The 15,212-nt window shown below is 39.5% G+C and overlaps 2 protein-coding genes across 10 annotated transcripts in view; one reads left to right on the top strand and one right to left on the bottom strand.

Annotated features, from left to right (window-relative positions):
- Positions 1 to 1,937, bottom strand: part of CSPP1 (centrosome and spindle pole associated protein 1) — a 69,120-nt gene extending 67,183 nt beyond the window's left edge. For 4 of the 9 annotated variants that reach the window (XM_068932572.1, XM_068932571.1, XM_068932569.1 and 1 more), the window contains exon 1: positions 1,875 to 1,929. The gene's annotated coding sequence lies outside the window, so the exon portion shown is untranslated. Of the gene's footprint in view, positions 1 to 1,265; positions 1,436 to 1,874 lie in introns of those variants that run through there. The other 5 variants (XM_068932568.1, XM_068932566.1, XM_068932570.1 and 2 more) reach the window with 5 other exon arrangements.
- An 85-nt stretch (positions 1,938 to 2,022) lies between these two features.
- COPS5 (COP9 signalosome subunit 5) lies at positions 2,023 to 14,917 on the top strand. The gene is made up of 8 exons (XM_009668392.2): positions 2,023 to 2,274; positions 2,406 to 2,640; positions 4,563 to 4,691; positions 5,839 to 5,904; positions 7,354 to 7,439; positions 10,074 to 10,185; positions 10,996 to 11,144; positions 14,516 to 14,917. The coding sequence occupies exons 1-8, from the start codon at positions 2,096 to 2,098 to the stop codon at positions 14,598 to 14,600; spliced, it is 1,041 nt and encodes a 346-aa protein (XP_009666687.2). The 5' UTR covers positions 2,023 to 2,095; the 3' UTR covers positions 14,601 to 14,917.
- Positions 14,918 to 15,212: the final 295 nt, after the last annotated feature.

The raw sequence follows: 15,212 nt of genomic DNA on the forward strand, positions 1-15,212 counted from the left end.
CTAAGTTGGAGCTTACAGCACTGAATTCGCAGTGAACCATTAATTTAAAACTAGCTTCCTAACACTATGCAAACTTACCAAAGTAAAGTTTGCCATTGAAAAACTACTTTAATTCAAAATAGTCCGTTTAGCTTAGCAGACTAGCAATGTGTCTGAATGCACATTGCGCACTGTTCTTCCTTCCAACTCATAGAATATTTTCTAAATGTGATTAAAAACCTTATTTTTGATAGCATATATTAATAAACTTTTAAATCTTTAAATCTTGTATGTATTTGCATAACATTCCAAAAACACTGTATTATACAAAGGGAAATTACATTAAACAGAATTCTGCTAGTTTTTCAATTACTGTCCAAATATGCCCCATAAAAAGAATATTTTATAACATTTTTACTTTTAAACAGATTAACTTTTTATCATTTTTTCCATAAGCTTTTTTTGTTTTGAAACAGGAAACGTTCATAAAAGCAAAAGTCAGGTAGGTAAACTTCACTTTAGTCAAATACACCACCGAACAGAAAACATACAGACACTTACAAAGTCAAGTTTGAACATGAGATTTTTTTTTTTTATAGGATCTGTGCCTAAGCACAGTTGTTAATAATGGATGTCTCCGTACCCAAGATATTCAAAATATCTATTTGTCCATCCATTGTATTGTATGTATTGTATCTTCTTGTGTCTTGCATTATCTACTTTATCACGTAAAGATATGTCTACTGTACTGCTTTCTACTCCCTCCCTTCTCCCCTTATTTATCAAAAAAGGGGGGGAGGCACAAAATTTAAATTCAGCACATGTAAGCGGGCACATTTTGCCTGTTCTATTCTACTGCTAATACTAAAACAGTTCTCAGGAAAATTGGCAAGATGACAATTCCCACCAAGTCCATAGCACTGCAGCAAGGGTCGTGGGGCAGGGAGATGCTTTAAAAAGCAATTTTACGCCATGCTTAGTTATTGTACTTAGAGATTATATGGCCACACAATTGTTTCATTAAGAACTATTTTTCAAAGTTTCAGCCGTACTTGCTAAATTTTCAGGACCGTCAGTACTGGCTGCTTCTCTAGCCCCTTGACTGACACTCAGAAGAACCTCCTGCCATCAGAAACACGCTGCCTGCACCTTCTCCCTCCATTTCTTTTCAATTCTTATCTGACAAAAATATTTAAAAAATCCAGCCAGCGCCTGGTCGCTTGCAATTAATAAATTCGGACTAAAACCAACGCGGCTTGTCAGGAACAGCGAAAGCAATTCAGTACCGAAAGGAACACGGAGGGTTGTCCCCCTCCCTCCACAGGTTTAGCCGTCCTTCCTCGAACCCGTACGCTGGTCCGGGAAGAAATTAACCGCAGAAAACCTTCAGGGCCAGGAAGCCGGACGTATCACTTCAACCTCGGCAGCCAGGGGAAACGCCGGCCCACCTCCCCCCAGCCGGCCTCGCCGCGGCGGCCGCCCCGGGGCCCACGCCGCGGCCCACGCCGGGGCCGCTGCCGCGCGAGGCGGGGTAGGGCGGGGCGGCGGGCGAGCTCGGCCCCTTTAAGCAGCGGGCGCCGTTGTCAGGCAACGGCCGCACAACAAACGGCTGCTGCTGCTGCCGCGCGCGCGCGGGGCCCACGACCCCGCCGCCCCCCCCCAACCTGCCCTCACCGGCACACCCGGCCCCACCGCCGCCGCCTCTCGCGCCCCCCCCCGCTCGGCGCCCCGCGGGCCGGCCCCACTCCCCAGCGAGCTGCCCCGTCCGCGGGGGCGGAGGGGGGGAGGAGCGGAGTGGGGCCGGCCGCCGCGGGGTGCGAGGCGCGGGCGGGTGCGCCCCCGCCCCGCCGCCGAGCCCGCAGACTGGGCGCTGTCCCCGCCGCCACCCCGCTCACCGGCTCCGACGGCTGCAGCTGCCTGCGCGTCCCGCGCGCGTTACCGCCTCCCCGGAAACGGGCGGGCGGCGCCCTGCAGCGCCCCCTGTCGCTCCGGAGGGCGGTCGCTGCCGAGGGGCGCCGGGCCGGGCCGGGCCGGGCCTGCGCGGACCGTACCACCTGCCTCGGCCGCCTCCCCCCGCGTCGGTTGGTCGCGGCGGGGGCCGGGTCGGCGCGGGGCCATGGCGGCGGCGGCGGGGGGCAGCGGAGGTGGCGGCGGCGGCGGTTCCGGCAGCGGGATGGCGCAGAAGACGTGGGAGCTGGCCAACAACATGCAGGAGGCGCAGAGCATCGACGAGATCTACAAATACGACCGCAAGCAGCAGCAGGAGATCCTGGCGGCCAAGCCCTGGACCAAAGAGTGAGAGCGGGGCCGGGCCGGGCCGGGCTGGGCCGTGGGGCGGGCGGCGAGGGCCCGGGGCCCGGGGCGAGGCGGGGGTCGGTCCCGGCCCCAGTACGGCCCTGAGCGCCTCTGCGGCCTCTCTCTTGCAGCCACCATTACTTCAAGTACTGCAAGATCTCGGCACTGGCACTGCTCAAGATGGTGATGCACGCCAGGTCGGGCGGCAACCTGGAGGTGATGGGGCTCATGCTGGGCAAGGTGGACGGGGAAACCATGATCATCATGGACAGCTTCGCCCTGCCCGTGGAGGGCACGGAGACCCGCGTCAATGCCCAGGCGGCTGCCTACGAGTACATGGCTGCCTACATCGAGAACGCAAAGCAGGTAAAAAGAAGTGGTGCGGGGTATTGTGTCCCCTGTGAGGTCGTCACAGATCCTGTCGTAAGCTATTCGGGTAATGTATTCTGCGCATCTGAGTTTTGGAGGCCCTTCTGCTGCCTCATGTGATAAAGTGGCTGCCCAGTTACAGTGTTTCTGCTCAAAACAGGGATCAGAAAACTATCCGATGCAAACTTTCTGATATAGCTTTTTCATTTTCACGTTTATTTTCCCATCTTAGAATAGGCTGTCGGGTACTTGAGTATGTTTTCCTTCATCTTGATTTTCATCACTCAGGAAGTGTTTGTATGGCTGCAGCTTGCAGCTGGTGGCTTGCGAATGGAATAAGGAGGGAGCATGCTTCTAAAATAACTGATATAATAGTGATTTCTAAAAGCAGTATACAAAATTAAATATAAATTGTTTACGTATCACAGCTACTTATTACTTGTAGAACAGGGGAATGATATTTTTTCATACTTGCTTGCTTTCTAAAGTCTTCCTACACAGTCACTCTGCTGTCTTCCATAATAAAAAAGAGAACGGGTCTATGAAGAAAAATACCAATGAATAAATAAAGTGTCAGTGGCAATTAATTATCCAGGTTTATAATTAAGAAATGTTGAATAGACTGACTCTGATAAGATTAATTACTGCGAAGTGCCTGTCTGCTCTTTCTCACCGTGTTCTCAAAGACTGAAGTCATGTTAAGCCTGAGCATGCAGTAAAATTCTCACATGCAGAAGAGTAACAGAAATGGGAATCTGCTCTGTGGCTGGTCTAGAAACCAGCATGGCACATGGGATTTCCTCCTGATAGTGCTAGGCATTCCTGTCCTATGAATAAGCTAACTGTGAATCCCATAAATTATTCTAACTGTCCAAATAGTTGTAGACCCGGTTCACCATTTGGTTTTTCTTTAATTCCAAAGTATTCTAACTCTGTAAAAATTAGAGGTGTCTTCCCTGTTCTCTGAAGACAAGAGGATAGTATTTGGGTTATTTTAGAGTGTTGTACTTCTGTTCGTACTTTATATACAATTAAAGATTTTAAAATAAGTGTGAGTTAGATTGGATCGTAATGTAAGCAAAGAGTAAACGTATTTCAGAGGTTGATATGTTTAAAGATTTTTTTTTAAAATAGATACATGAGGTCATGTCAAAAGTTCATTTGACCCAGTATTCAGCAGTCAGTAAGAGATTTTTGAACGAGGAACAGAATAAAAAGGTGCAGCAGGATTTCATTCTGTGGGGGTTTTTTTGGTTTTGGTTTTGGTTTGGTTTTTTGCTTCTAGAATTTGTAGATGTAGCCACGGCATTATTTGGAAACTTATGCTGATAATTTTTCCAGTCCCCCCAAATCTATCAAATCTAACGTTTGGCCTTCATACCATTGTTTTGCAATGAATGCTGTCGTATTGGTGTTTGGAAGTATGTATTTTTCAATTTATTATTTTTAAAACTACGAATGAGCTCGCAGTATGCCTCTGAGGTGTGTTACTGTGGTAAATAATAAACTTTCATTCTCTACTGACATACGCTATGAGATATGAGATTTTTATACTTGTGTCACGTCCTCCCAATGAAATTTTTTTTCCATGATGAAGAGTCTCAGCTTGCCTCTCATCTCACCATGAGGGATCTGTTCTGTACTTCAGTTATCATTAGAAAAAGAGTTACTGGCTCCTTGGAGTTGGTTTTCTTTGTTTTGTGGTAGTAGCTATAACACAGAATGCTAATACAGATTACATGGTTTGTAGAAAATAATTTTGCAGCCTAAGTTGTGCATTTAATACTTAGGCTATTTATGTATTCTTTTTTATCCTCTTGCCATGTTGTATTTTGCTGGGAGGCCCAATAGAGGGCAGCTGTTACTTACAGGATGGAAGCATTTCACACTATGGATTTCTTTTCCTTCACTCCTGTTAGGTTGGCCGTCTAGAAAATGCCATTGGCTGGTATCACAGTCACCCTGGCTATGGCTGCTGGCTCTCTGGGATCGATGTCAGTACTCAGATGCTTAATCAGCAGTTTCAAGAACCCTTTGTAGCAGTCGTTGTAAGTACTGGCTGATAGTTAATTTAACCATTCAATAAGCACGGTAAAACTGGGTAGCAAATTATGTTGACGAGGGAATTATTTTCAGATTTCTGGTGGTTAATGTTTTCAGAGCGTGTATTCTGCATGATGGAAGAATGATGCAGAAAAGATCCCAATCTTAAACTGGTATCACCCGTTTTGCTTTTCTGGCCATACGCTGGTCAGAACAGTAGCATTTGTTCACTGAGGCCAGCTTTGCTGCATCAGTCAAGATGTTGTAGTTCTGCTGAAATTTATATGCTGCTCTTTAAGTTCTGCTTGATAATTTTTCAAAAAAATTTACTGAACAATCGAGATTCAGCCTTCTGGAATAGATGAAAAATTCTGGGTTTTTTATTCTGCTAGTTGTCTTTTCTGTATAATAGAACCAAGCCAAATTAAAATGCCTTCAAAATGAAATCATTGGCATAGTATGAGTAGATGTTAGGAAAGGTATCTTTGAAGAAGAAATCTTCTGAAAAACTCGTTGGGCCTTTCCATGTCTTCCAGGCTTCAGATCATATTTTAAAACAAAGAGATTAATGTGCTAGAAGTAGATTAATCAAAGAGACAGAGTAAAGGAGTATAACTCTGATCATAAAATTACGTTAGAGAAGGGTAAATCAGTCTTAGGAAGTATTTTTGCTATGTGAGTTCTCCTATGTTATGATGTAATTTCATGGATTCAGAACACTTTCCTTGGGTGTTTTTGTTGTTAGTTTGTTACGTTTAAAACTAAACAATCTGCTAGTAAATGTGTTATCAAGGAGAGTCCTACGTTAGTTTCCTGTCTCTACTATGAAATACAGCAGATTGCACACTTATCTCATAACCCCTGGAGATGAGAAAAGTGCAAATTTTTTATTACGGTTTGTTGATTGCTCTGAGTGCAATTTCTTAAAGTATTTGGGAAACAGGGGAAACGAGTTTGAAGAATGGTCCATAGAAAACTCTAATATTCCCATCTTTTTACTCAGATGCGAACTGAAAAAGTAGTGTTTATGGCAAGAATAATACACTGTGCACTGATTATGTTTCTGAAATACAATTACTGTAAAGCTAACTTATTCCTGTAATAATTCACCAAATACGTATATAAAAAAAAACATTCTCTGTATTTCTACAGATTGATCCTACAAGAACAATATCTGCTGGAAAAGTAAATCTTGGAGCATTTAGGACATATCCTAAGGTAAATACTTAACTAGTTAAAATTATCTAGGGCAAGACCACTAAACTTTCTTTAACTAAGTGATTGATTAGTTCCCATCTCCAGAGATTACTGCAGTTGGATCATTGGACAGTTTGACCTGCTTTGCTATACTGTATATCATTATTCATAGTAAAAGAAAGACATGCTGACGTACAGATTATTTTGTGTCTTTGCATATTGATTACATTTAGAAAAGTGGACTGCTTTTTTTTTGCCTAGATTTTTGGCAGTATTAAATCACATAGACTGTCTAGATATTGGAGCTATCCTAAAATTATAGGAGATTGATATAGCAGCTTTTAACAGATATAGTTCTACTTGACATTCGTGAAAACAGGTTAATGTTAATTCTTCTATTGTTTTTTAGACCTAATACTAAGTTCAATTATATGTTTTATATGTTATAATCTGCTTTTCACTAGAGAAAGGCAAGATTCAAAATTTCCTACTTAACTCTTTCAAGTAAATAATGTGAATTTTTTGAATAAATAACATACAAAAATAAAAATATAGAATTAAACAATATGGAAGAGTTAGGCTGAAAACGAGGAAATTGTGCAAATATCCAAACGCGGTCTTACATTTATATTTCTGACAGAAATATAAATATGTCATTTAATTTTGTTCTAATAAAGTTCAGGTGTATCCTTCAGGCTTCCAGTTATTGACTCCTCAAGAACTTCAGTCTGACAGCCAAATAAAACTGTAATTAACAAAAACATGTGTGAGAGGTTCCCAAATGCGTTCAAGCATTATTTTTGTGTTGCAAATACACAAGAGATCTTCTTAAAACACTTTCCGATTCAAAGGAATGTTCACTGCTCTGGGCAAAACCACCTTATAAATACTTTCAGAATTTTGGTCAGGGAGAAGAATCCTGAGCTGCAAAAGCAAACTCTTCTTAGAACATGCACATTAGGATGTTTTTAGGGAGTCCTTGCAGTGGTTTGTGGGCATTCTTGCCAACTCATTAGCTGTGAGGAGCACCGTCTTGGCTAAACTAATGACCAAAGTATCTGAAGATATTCACAGGGCATATTCTAAGGCGTGTGTATTTCCTGTCTCTTCTCATGCTTTCTGTCTTCCCCCAGAAGAGGACTGAAATCGCTTCGAAGAATGGATAGTCTTAGCTCTATGCTCTTTCATTCCTTGATCTAATGATAACTTGAAAACATTTTACCTTTTTAAAAAAGCTGAACTGTGACCGCCAGTTTGCTTCCAACATGCTTTTTAATAGATCTGGATATGTAATGACTGTTAGTAAAGCCAAATTTAAATCTGAGATCCAAGAAAATTCTGAATTCCAGCTACTTTTTCCTTTAGAAAATAGTTATCTTGAGAAGTTTTGTGAAGAGCTTTCAAACAACTTAGACATTAAAAAAATCCCAAACTTACTCTGTTATTTCTGCTCTTTGTTTAATTTTTTAGGGCTATAAGCCTCCAGATGAAGGTCCATCTGAATACCAGACTATTCCGCTTAATAAAATAGAAGACTTTGGTGTACACTGTAAACAGTAAGTAACTTAAAAAATACTATCTTTAGCGCGAGTTCTCAATTTTTGTGTTTAGCGTAGTGTTTCAGCATGACAGAGTGTATTTCTTGGAGTGTCTCAAATCCTAAAGCTCTTTGTTGCCTTAGCACTTGGTTTTGCAGAAAAGCGTTACTTAACTGTTATTTATCAGGAAGTGTTTTAAGGGACAACTGCTTTAATGATGAAGGTGAACGTGGCTAGAAGCTTCAGCAGTTAGTTTTTGAACACCTTTAAGTAGTGGCGCTTTCTTAGTGCGGAGAGGAAAGGGTCAGATGCAGATATAGCAGCAGGGCTGGGGAGACTGAAATCTGGTTGCTTTTCTGAGCAGTAGCAAGTGCAGTGCATTTCGTTTTTCCTGCATCACAGTCGTGTGACTGTGCAGTTTTTCCATGCTATTAATATTCTTTCCATCTTTGATGGGATTGGAAAGAGGAGCTGCTTCATGGATAACATCAGCAATGGGAAGAATTACGGCTTTTTCTCTGCTGGTCAGCCTTATGACAGCACACACATTCTTGCTCGTGCAGCTAAGGTGGGGTGGAAAGCAGGGACAGATGGTGGAGACACAGTGTTTGAAAGGGCAGCCAAGGAAAAGTGGGACTGCTTCTTTCAGTAACAGAGCCTGGTTTCAGGTCTACCTTCAGATACTTGACAAACGCTACAGCTTAAGCATCTGTATGCAGAATAATGCTTGAAGATCTCGTGGATGCCAGTGTATCATGTAGGCTGTACCTAATATATTCTTTAATAGTACTTCTGTACCTAGTGTTTTCATGTTTTCGGTGCTTGGAGAACTGCTCTTCAGTGCAAGTACAGTTGTATGCAAAGTCTGACCCTGAAGAGATGAAGAAATTAAAATTTTCAATTGGGAATTGATTTTCCAAACCAATTTGAGAAAAATCCAGGACAGTAGCTGGACAGAAATCCTTGTGGAACTTTAATGTTCCTGTCATTTCAGAGTATTCGTTGTACATCTGGCATTGCGCCTAAACCCACACTTACATGCATCGGAGGAGGACACTTTTTACCTTTTCTTTCTTTTCTTTTTAAGAAGTGGTCAGTTTGGGAGAGTTCATTTATGGGTTGTTTTTTTTTTCCCCCCTTTGGTCAGAAGTGCTTAATAATTACCATCATGATGTCCATCTCAGTAAGCTGGCTTCCATAAGCTGACTTCTGTTACAAGTCACTTCTTTTCATCTAAACTTTATAGAAAATATTGTCCTGTCTTTTCTAGAAAATAAAGCAGTTAGGAAAAGAGATGGAAGTAGAACCGGAATTTTGTCAAGTTAAAGAATTACTGGTAGTGCAAAAGAGTAGAGTGGTGGTGTCCTTTCACTAGTATGGTGATCTGGCTTAGAATTTAAATTTTAGGGGCTTGTGGCTCTATTTCTTTACTTGAATGGTGATCCTGTTTGTCAGGCGATGCCAGCCACTACTAATTGCTTCATAATAACAGTTTGGGTAATCTTAGTCAAACTTCTCTCTTTCAATTGGTGTTCAATGCCTAATGCAAAACTGCTAAGTTAAGGCTAAATCTTGATCTAAATCCTAGATCCTAAATCTAATCCTTCAGCTCTCTTAAGATTTTCCAGTGCTTTCAGAATGGAGCTTTATCATGTTTCTTAGTCTTTGAATTTTATCCGGGTTCTAATCATTGACTTGTATACACACATAGCTTTTCTCCATTTGTATTTAAATGGACATTGCTTTGGTTTAATCTATTTGAGTAAGTCCATTGTATTGTCTCTCAAGTAACCTGGATTTCTAATTTTGAATCTGCCACACATTTCTCTGAAGAGTACCTGACTTAGTATCTCATTTTTCTTAGCAGATGAAGTACTCTTATTTTGTTCTATCACAGAAATACTGAAATGTGATATGCTGGTAGATTTTAAAGCATTTTGTTAATCTCGGGCGGAATTTAGTGTAGAAATTCCAAATACAATAACTTTCCAGAGAAATGAAGAGATAATAGGATTAATTACTGAGACACTGCTGAAGAATTTCCTAACCAAAATTACACGTCACATGGTTCTTTAATTATTGTCACTGTAATTCACCTCCGCTGATCACTTCGTGTAGTTCAGCCTTCTGTCTGCTTTGTCATCTTTTGTGAATTCTATAACACCTGTAAAACTGGCTTTCAAAAGGTGTGGTAAAACGTAAGATTATTTTGCCATTTTGAACATTTACCATTATCAAACACTCTAAATTTAATTAGAGGTGATAGATGATCGTAATTTTGTAAATAAAAGTAACAACTATTACAGTACTAACGATCTCAACCACGGAGCAGGGCATCATTGCATTGTACAAGAGGTTAAGAAAATAATAAATGCACTATCAGTCTCTTAAGTAGAGTACAGCAGTAAAGGAAGAGGGGCTTACTTAAACTTATATTAAAGCTATGTTTTAAATACGGAAAAGATTTTAGAGTAAGAACTGAAACTGATGGTAATTTTCTTGTTCTGTGCTTTGAGTTTTTAAAGATATTTCCTTTCTTTATTTTTAAAGATAAGGATTTTTTCAGATGCATCTAATTTGGGTGTTTAGCTCCCATCCAAACAAGATGTATTTAATTGGAAGCTTACTTTGTTTGCATGTTTGCTTTTAAAGGTATTATGCTTTAGAAGTCTCTTACTTCAAATCCTCTTTGGATCGTAAATTGCTTGAGCTTTTGTGGAACAAATACTGGGTGAACACTCTGAGTTCTTCTAGTTTACTTACTGTAAGTACCACAGTATGCTATCAAGTGCATGTTTAATTCACCTGTGCTAGAAGCCAGACCCTCTACTGTAAAATGCTTAATAGGACATGAATAGGTAATTTAGATCCCACATTAAGGTTCTACATGTCAGATTTGAACAATGAAGGACTGTGCTCCTAACCAGAAATACTTAAATGTTCCTTATGTCTGCCCCTTAAAAATAGAAGGTTGGGGTGACTTGTTATGTATAATTTTGCTGAGTTCTGTATAATTTTGTGTTTTTCTTAAACGCCTTTTAACCTTGTATCCTTTTACAACACTGTAATGAATAGTATGGCTTAAAATAATAGCATTGAATAAGTAAACAATTGCTATCTCTTTTTTTTTTTAATATCTAACAACTGGAACTGTTGAAATGAAGTTGCAACAGAAATAATACAGGTAGACCTTCAAAGTAACAACTAAGCATCAAAAACTTCCCTCTGCAGAAGTCAATTTTGTACCATTTCTCTTAGTTGAAAACAACTGGATTTCACTTATTCTATCTTATTGCATTGCTTAGGGGTTGGGTAGAAAGTAATGAAGAGCACCTATGTCATGATTTAACTATTGAGTATTTCGTAGCTGTTCAAATTCTGTTCCCAGGCATTCAGAGAAATGAATTAGGCTTAATTACCACTCTCATGTTCAGTAGTACTTAAACTGTAAAAATCTGCAGTATTACAGACTTTTCAGGCTGTTTTCAGATGTTACTTGCTTCTTTTGTATACACATAATAATATGGATTTATAACTTAGAATTCAATATGTTTATTGCTTGCTTTCTTGTAAGAATGCTGACTACACCACCGGCCAAGTCTTTGATTTGTCTGAAAAATTAGAACAGTCAGAAGCTCAGCTTGGACGGGGCAGTTTCATGTTGGGTTTAGAGACTCACGATAAGAAATCGGAAGACAAACTTGCTAAAGCAACAAGAGATAGGTAAGATAATGCACCCCTGTGTTCTTCATGGTAAAAAGTATTATCATTTTGATTTTAAACTCTTATTTTCAAGGCTGTAATTGTAATCTACCAATTTTAACCTACCAAGATTGTAGGTGGAAACAAGGCACTCGAAGTAAAACACATCATCTGTTACTTTTGAGAAATTAAGAAAATCTTGCATATATTAACCCTGCAAGGACATTTCACTATTTATTTTCCAGAATAAACTACGAACTAGAGTTGATTTATTAAACTAAAAATCCCTGTTAAGTTCCACCAGTATAAAGCAAACAAAAAATGTTTTTTGTCAAATGCAAAATGGTAGCCTTGCTAGAAAATAGCACATTTGTATGTGGTTAATCAGGTTTAGAATAACTGTAAATTAAATTAGTTCTTAAAATTATGTGCTAAACCCTAGTCCTGACAGTCTGATCAGTTTAATTTGCATTTGAGTAATACTTTCATTCATTTAAAAATTAAGAACGCCCTTTTTCATATTTCTTAATACATCCATTTCCCTACAAAAGAGGAAACATTTTTTTAGGCTGCCTGTTGCAAGAATTCTGGCCTTTGTATTTAGCTACCCTGTCTGCAAATAGTTGCTGTTATCAGTTAACGAACTTTACTATCACTGGGTATAGAGCATTATTTCAAAAAAGTCATAGAGTATCCCCTTAGTGTTCTTTATATATTTGCTGATAGTTAGCTTTTTTTTTCACTTTGAAATATAAAAGTGAACATAGGTTGCTTTTCCCTAATTTTCACATCACTCTCCCAATAAATAGTTTTAAGACTGATCTGTCTGGTTAGAAGGTCAATATAATCACTATTTTTCCAAGTAGTATCTTTTTAACAAAGGGTGGTTGTCCAGTAGAAGTCACACAGTATCTTGGGCTTAACACTGATTTGGCAAATTCCAGACTCTGAAGACTAGGAAGTACTGCACTAAAATACATGCTAGTGCAATCTCAGGTCCACCTGTGGAGAAGACAGGACTACACAAGACTCACCTGCATGCATTTTAGGAATGTTCAGAATGAGATATAATTCTGTTCAATAAGGAACTGTTCTGTAAAATCAGTTGGAGCCGACTGCAAAAGTTCAGTAAGATCAGAAATGTTCTGCTTTTCAGATTTGGAGATTTCTGGCCCTCTTCTTCATCCTTTTATCCTGATAAGTAGAACAGATCTCTTGTATTCATTCAATTTTTATCTCATGTTGGTAATGACTTAAGTTGTGATTTTTGAGGTACTGGATGAGTGGTGAGTTTAATGATCTGTAAATGAAGGCAGAAGTTAAAAGACATCTTGTGTGGAAAAGATTCATTTTTAAACAAGTGACTTTACAGACACGTTAGGCAAATGTAGGAAGTTCTTGCTCAGTATGACTCACTTGAGCACATATCTAAAGAGCCGGAGTCAGAAACTGTTCTGTGTTGGACAAGCCTTTTGCTTCTCAGTGAGCAGTGGAAGAATACGTGCAAGTATAATATGGTCATTGTTAAATAGAATCCAAGTTGTGCTAGCATGTTCTGTGCTTTTGTTTCCTTATTCTGAGAAGCTAACAGCTTTTATAATTTGTTAACTAACACGATAGAGTTGGGTGGGGGAGAAGGGTGGATTGTGGGGTTTTTTTGTTTGTTTTGTAGAAGTTAAAACCCATTTAGACTACTTTAGTTTCAGTAAGTGCTTGCAGTGGAGGTAACACTATTGCTTATCCTTGTAAGTGATACCTCCCAGTTCCTAAAAGTGCTCTTTGCTCCTTCTGCTGGTGAAATGTTTACAATAGCAATGCTTTAAAGACGCTAGAAGGATCAAGTTGCCAACAGGTTTCACCTTTGGTTTTGATCGCTGTTTGGTGTCACAAATCATTGACAGCATTTTAATTTCAAGTTATTCTCACATACTCACAGTTATTCTAAGACGTGAAATAGCATCTTTAGCTTCTCGGGTCATCCTATTGTACTGTCTCTTGCAGTGTTTCTAGATCTCTGTCTTTTCTGTTTTTATTCAGTCACTGTTAGTATTTAATTTCTAAATTACAGAACTGGAAGAGGTTGTTGTTGTCATCAGCTCTGCTTTCCTGGGTAATAGAGGTTACTGTTTGTCCCTGAATTAATTCTTGCTGAATTGAAATCTTTTAGAACAGTGGTACCCAATGCCCAAAGTCACGCAGGCCACCCAGCTCTCACAAAGGAGGCGGCACTCTTCTCTAATGTGATTAAATTTCAAACATGTGTGCATTTGTGGTTATATCTGCTCCCATGAAATACTTGCTTACAGAACTACTGACACACTTGTACAGATGCTTACTTTTTTGGGGGTAATAACCTGTCCTAAGAGAAGAGAACAGCCAATAGTAGACTGGTGCAGCCATTAATTCATTAATGCATTGACTGGTGCAGCCAACAATTGATTCAGCAATTCCTAAATTATCCTGGAAAAAAAAAAGGTTACTAAGAGTTTGCTGAAGGCTGAATAGTTGTCCTAGTTAGATGTACCTGTTTTACGGGGGGGGGGGGAAGGGCATTAGTATCAAGCTTACTTAAAGTTGGCTACATGACATCTTCTGTTCTGATGTGTATATATATATATATATGTCACTAAGAGCAGTTACCTAAGAATCCATTTGCATTAGCCAAGTTGTACTTCAAGCTGGCTCCCTTCCCTGCTTAGGAATCCTTGATTTGTGCAGTAGTAATTTGTCCCTGTTGTTCGTGCCTTCAGGGCTCGTTATCTTTCACATTTGTATATTCTGTTTTGAGACATGTTTACGTATTAGTTTGACACTACATCCCCATAAGCCAGGCACATCGAATGAAAACTGGATCAACCAGATTCTTCTCTGCTGTTCTTTTGAACGTACATATTACACATGTTGACTAATAACTGATTAGGTCTATAAACTCTTCCCTTAATGTCATCTGTAAGTTTCTCAGGGGAGCTGTGGTTACCGTGCACTAGTTACCTCATGTTGGGCAAAGGAGATAAGGTGGAGCACAGTGAGAACCTTCAAATATTGAAAAAAGTTCAGAGCTCTCTTCCCCCAGGAATTTTTTGGAACCGTTTATTCAGATGACCACAAAACTCACTTTCTGTTGTTCATGTAAGATGTCCTAAACTCTTAGACAAAGAAGCCTTCTGCAATTGGTCTTTGTATGTACAATGCTTGTCAGTTTGGTTTTTAAATAACAAAAAGTTATTGGCAACAATGGCTAAATTGCTGTATGTGACTTCTCATTTCTGGACAGTTGTGAAGATTCATGGGGTTATGGGCACCCTGCACTTCCAAAACAGCTGAATATCTTCAAATGCAATGACAGTTTAGTTCAGTGTTTAGCCAACATTGAATTTATGCTTGTTTTTCAGCTGCAAGACCACCATAGAAGCTATACATGGATTGATGTCTCAGGTTATTAAGGATAAACTTTTTAATCAAATTAATATAGCTTGAAATGCATCACCAGCTGATACACATCTCCAAAGCAGAAAAAGCCATGGTTTGTTTCGCTTGGACTTGTTCAATTTGGGAAACGAAGCTGGAGTGGAAAATTATTCATTTAATTTGTAGTACTTTAATATTTCCCACCTGTTTGACCAGTTTTTAAAGAACAAAATGGTCTGAAATGTAGTGTAACTTTTTGTTCTTTATCATGAAACACAACCAATTTGGAGAATTGTTCCAGAAGAAAAATAAATATGACTTACTGGTTTTTGCTCTTAGATATTTATCTCTACCATCTGTCTGCAATAAAACAATTTTAAAAATGAGTGAGTGTTTTGGGGGTTAAATTTTTTTGGCAAACGTTTGTCTTCTCTTACTCATTTTCTTACTGTTCCATAGAAAAGTTCTGTTCAGTCAGTTAGATTAGATAGGTAATCTATGCACAGTATAAGAAATTTGTTTCTCAGATTTTCATTCCTACATTTAATTTTAAGAATTGAAATCACATTATCTTAACCATTAAGAAGTTCTCAAATCTAATGGAGCCGTTACGAATTCAGTTTTAGTGGTCCAGCAGACTGGTTCTCACACTGAGAACCAAGCACGTGAGCATTCAGGCAT

Source organism: Struthio camelus, chromosome 2 (assembly GCF_040807025.1).
Source record: "Struthio camelus isolate bStrCam1 chromosome 2, bStrCam1.hap1, whole genome shotgun sequence".
Lineage (NCBI taxonomy): Eukaryota > Metazoa > Chordata > Aves > Struthioniformes > Struthionidae > Struthio > Struthio camelus.

What these genes read in the sequence shown, in the direction of transcription:
- COPS5 (XM_009668392.2), top strand. Translation starts at nt 2,096, where the DNA reads ATGGCGGCGGCGGCGGGGGGCAGCGGAGGTGGCGGCGGCGGCGGTTCC. An exon ending in GCCAAGCCCTGGACCAAAGA is followed by an intron (nt 2,275 to 2,405) that starts GTGAGAGCGGGG and finishes TCTCTCTTGCAG; the next exon opens with CCACCATTACTTCAAGTACT. An exon ending in AACCCTTTGTAGCAGTCGTT is followed by an intron (nt 4,692 to 5,838) that starts GTAAGTACTGGC and finishes GTATTTCTACAG; the next exon opens with ATTGATCCTACAAGAACAAT.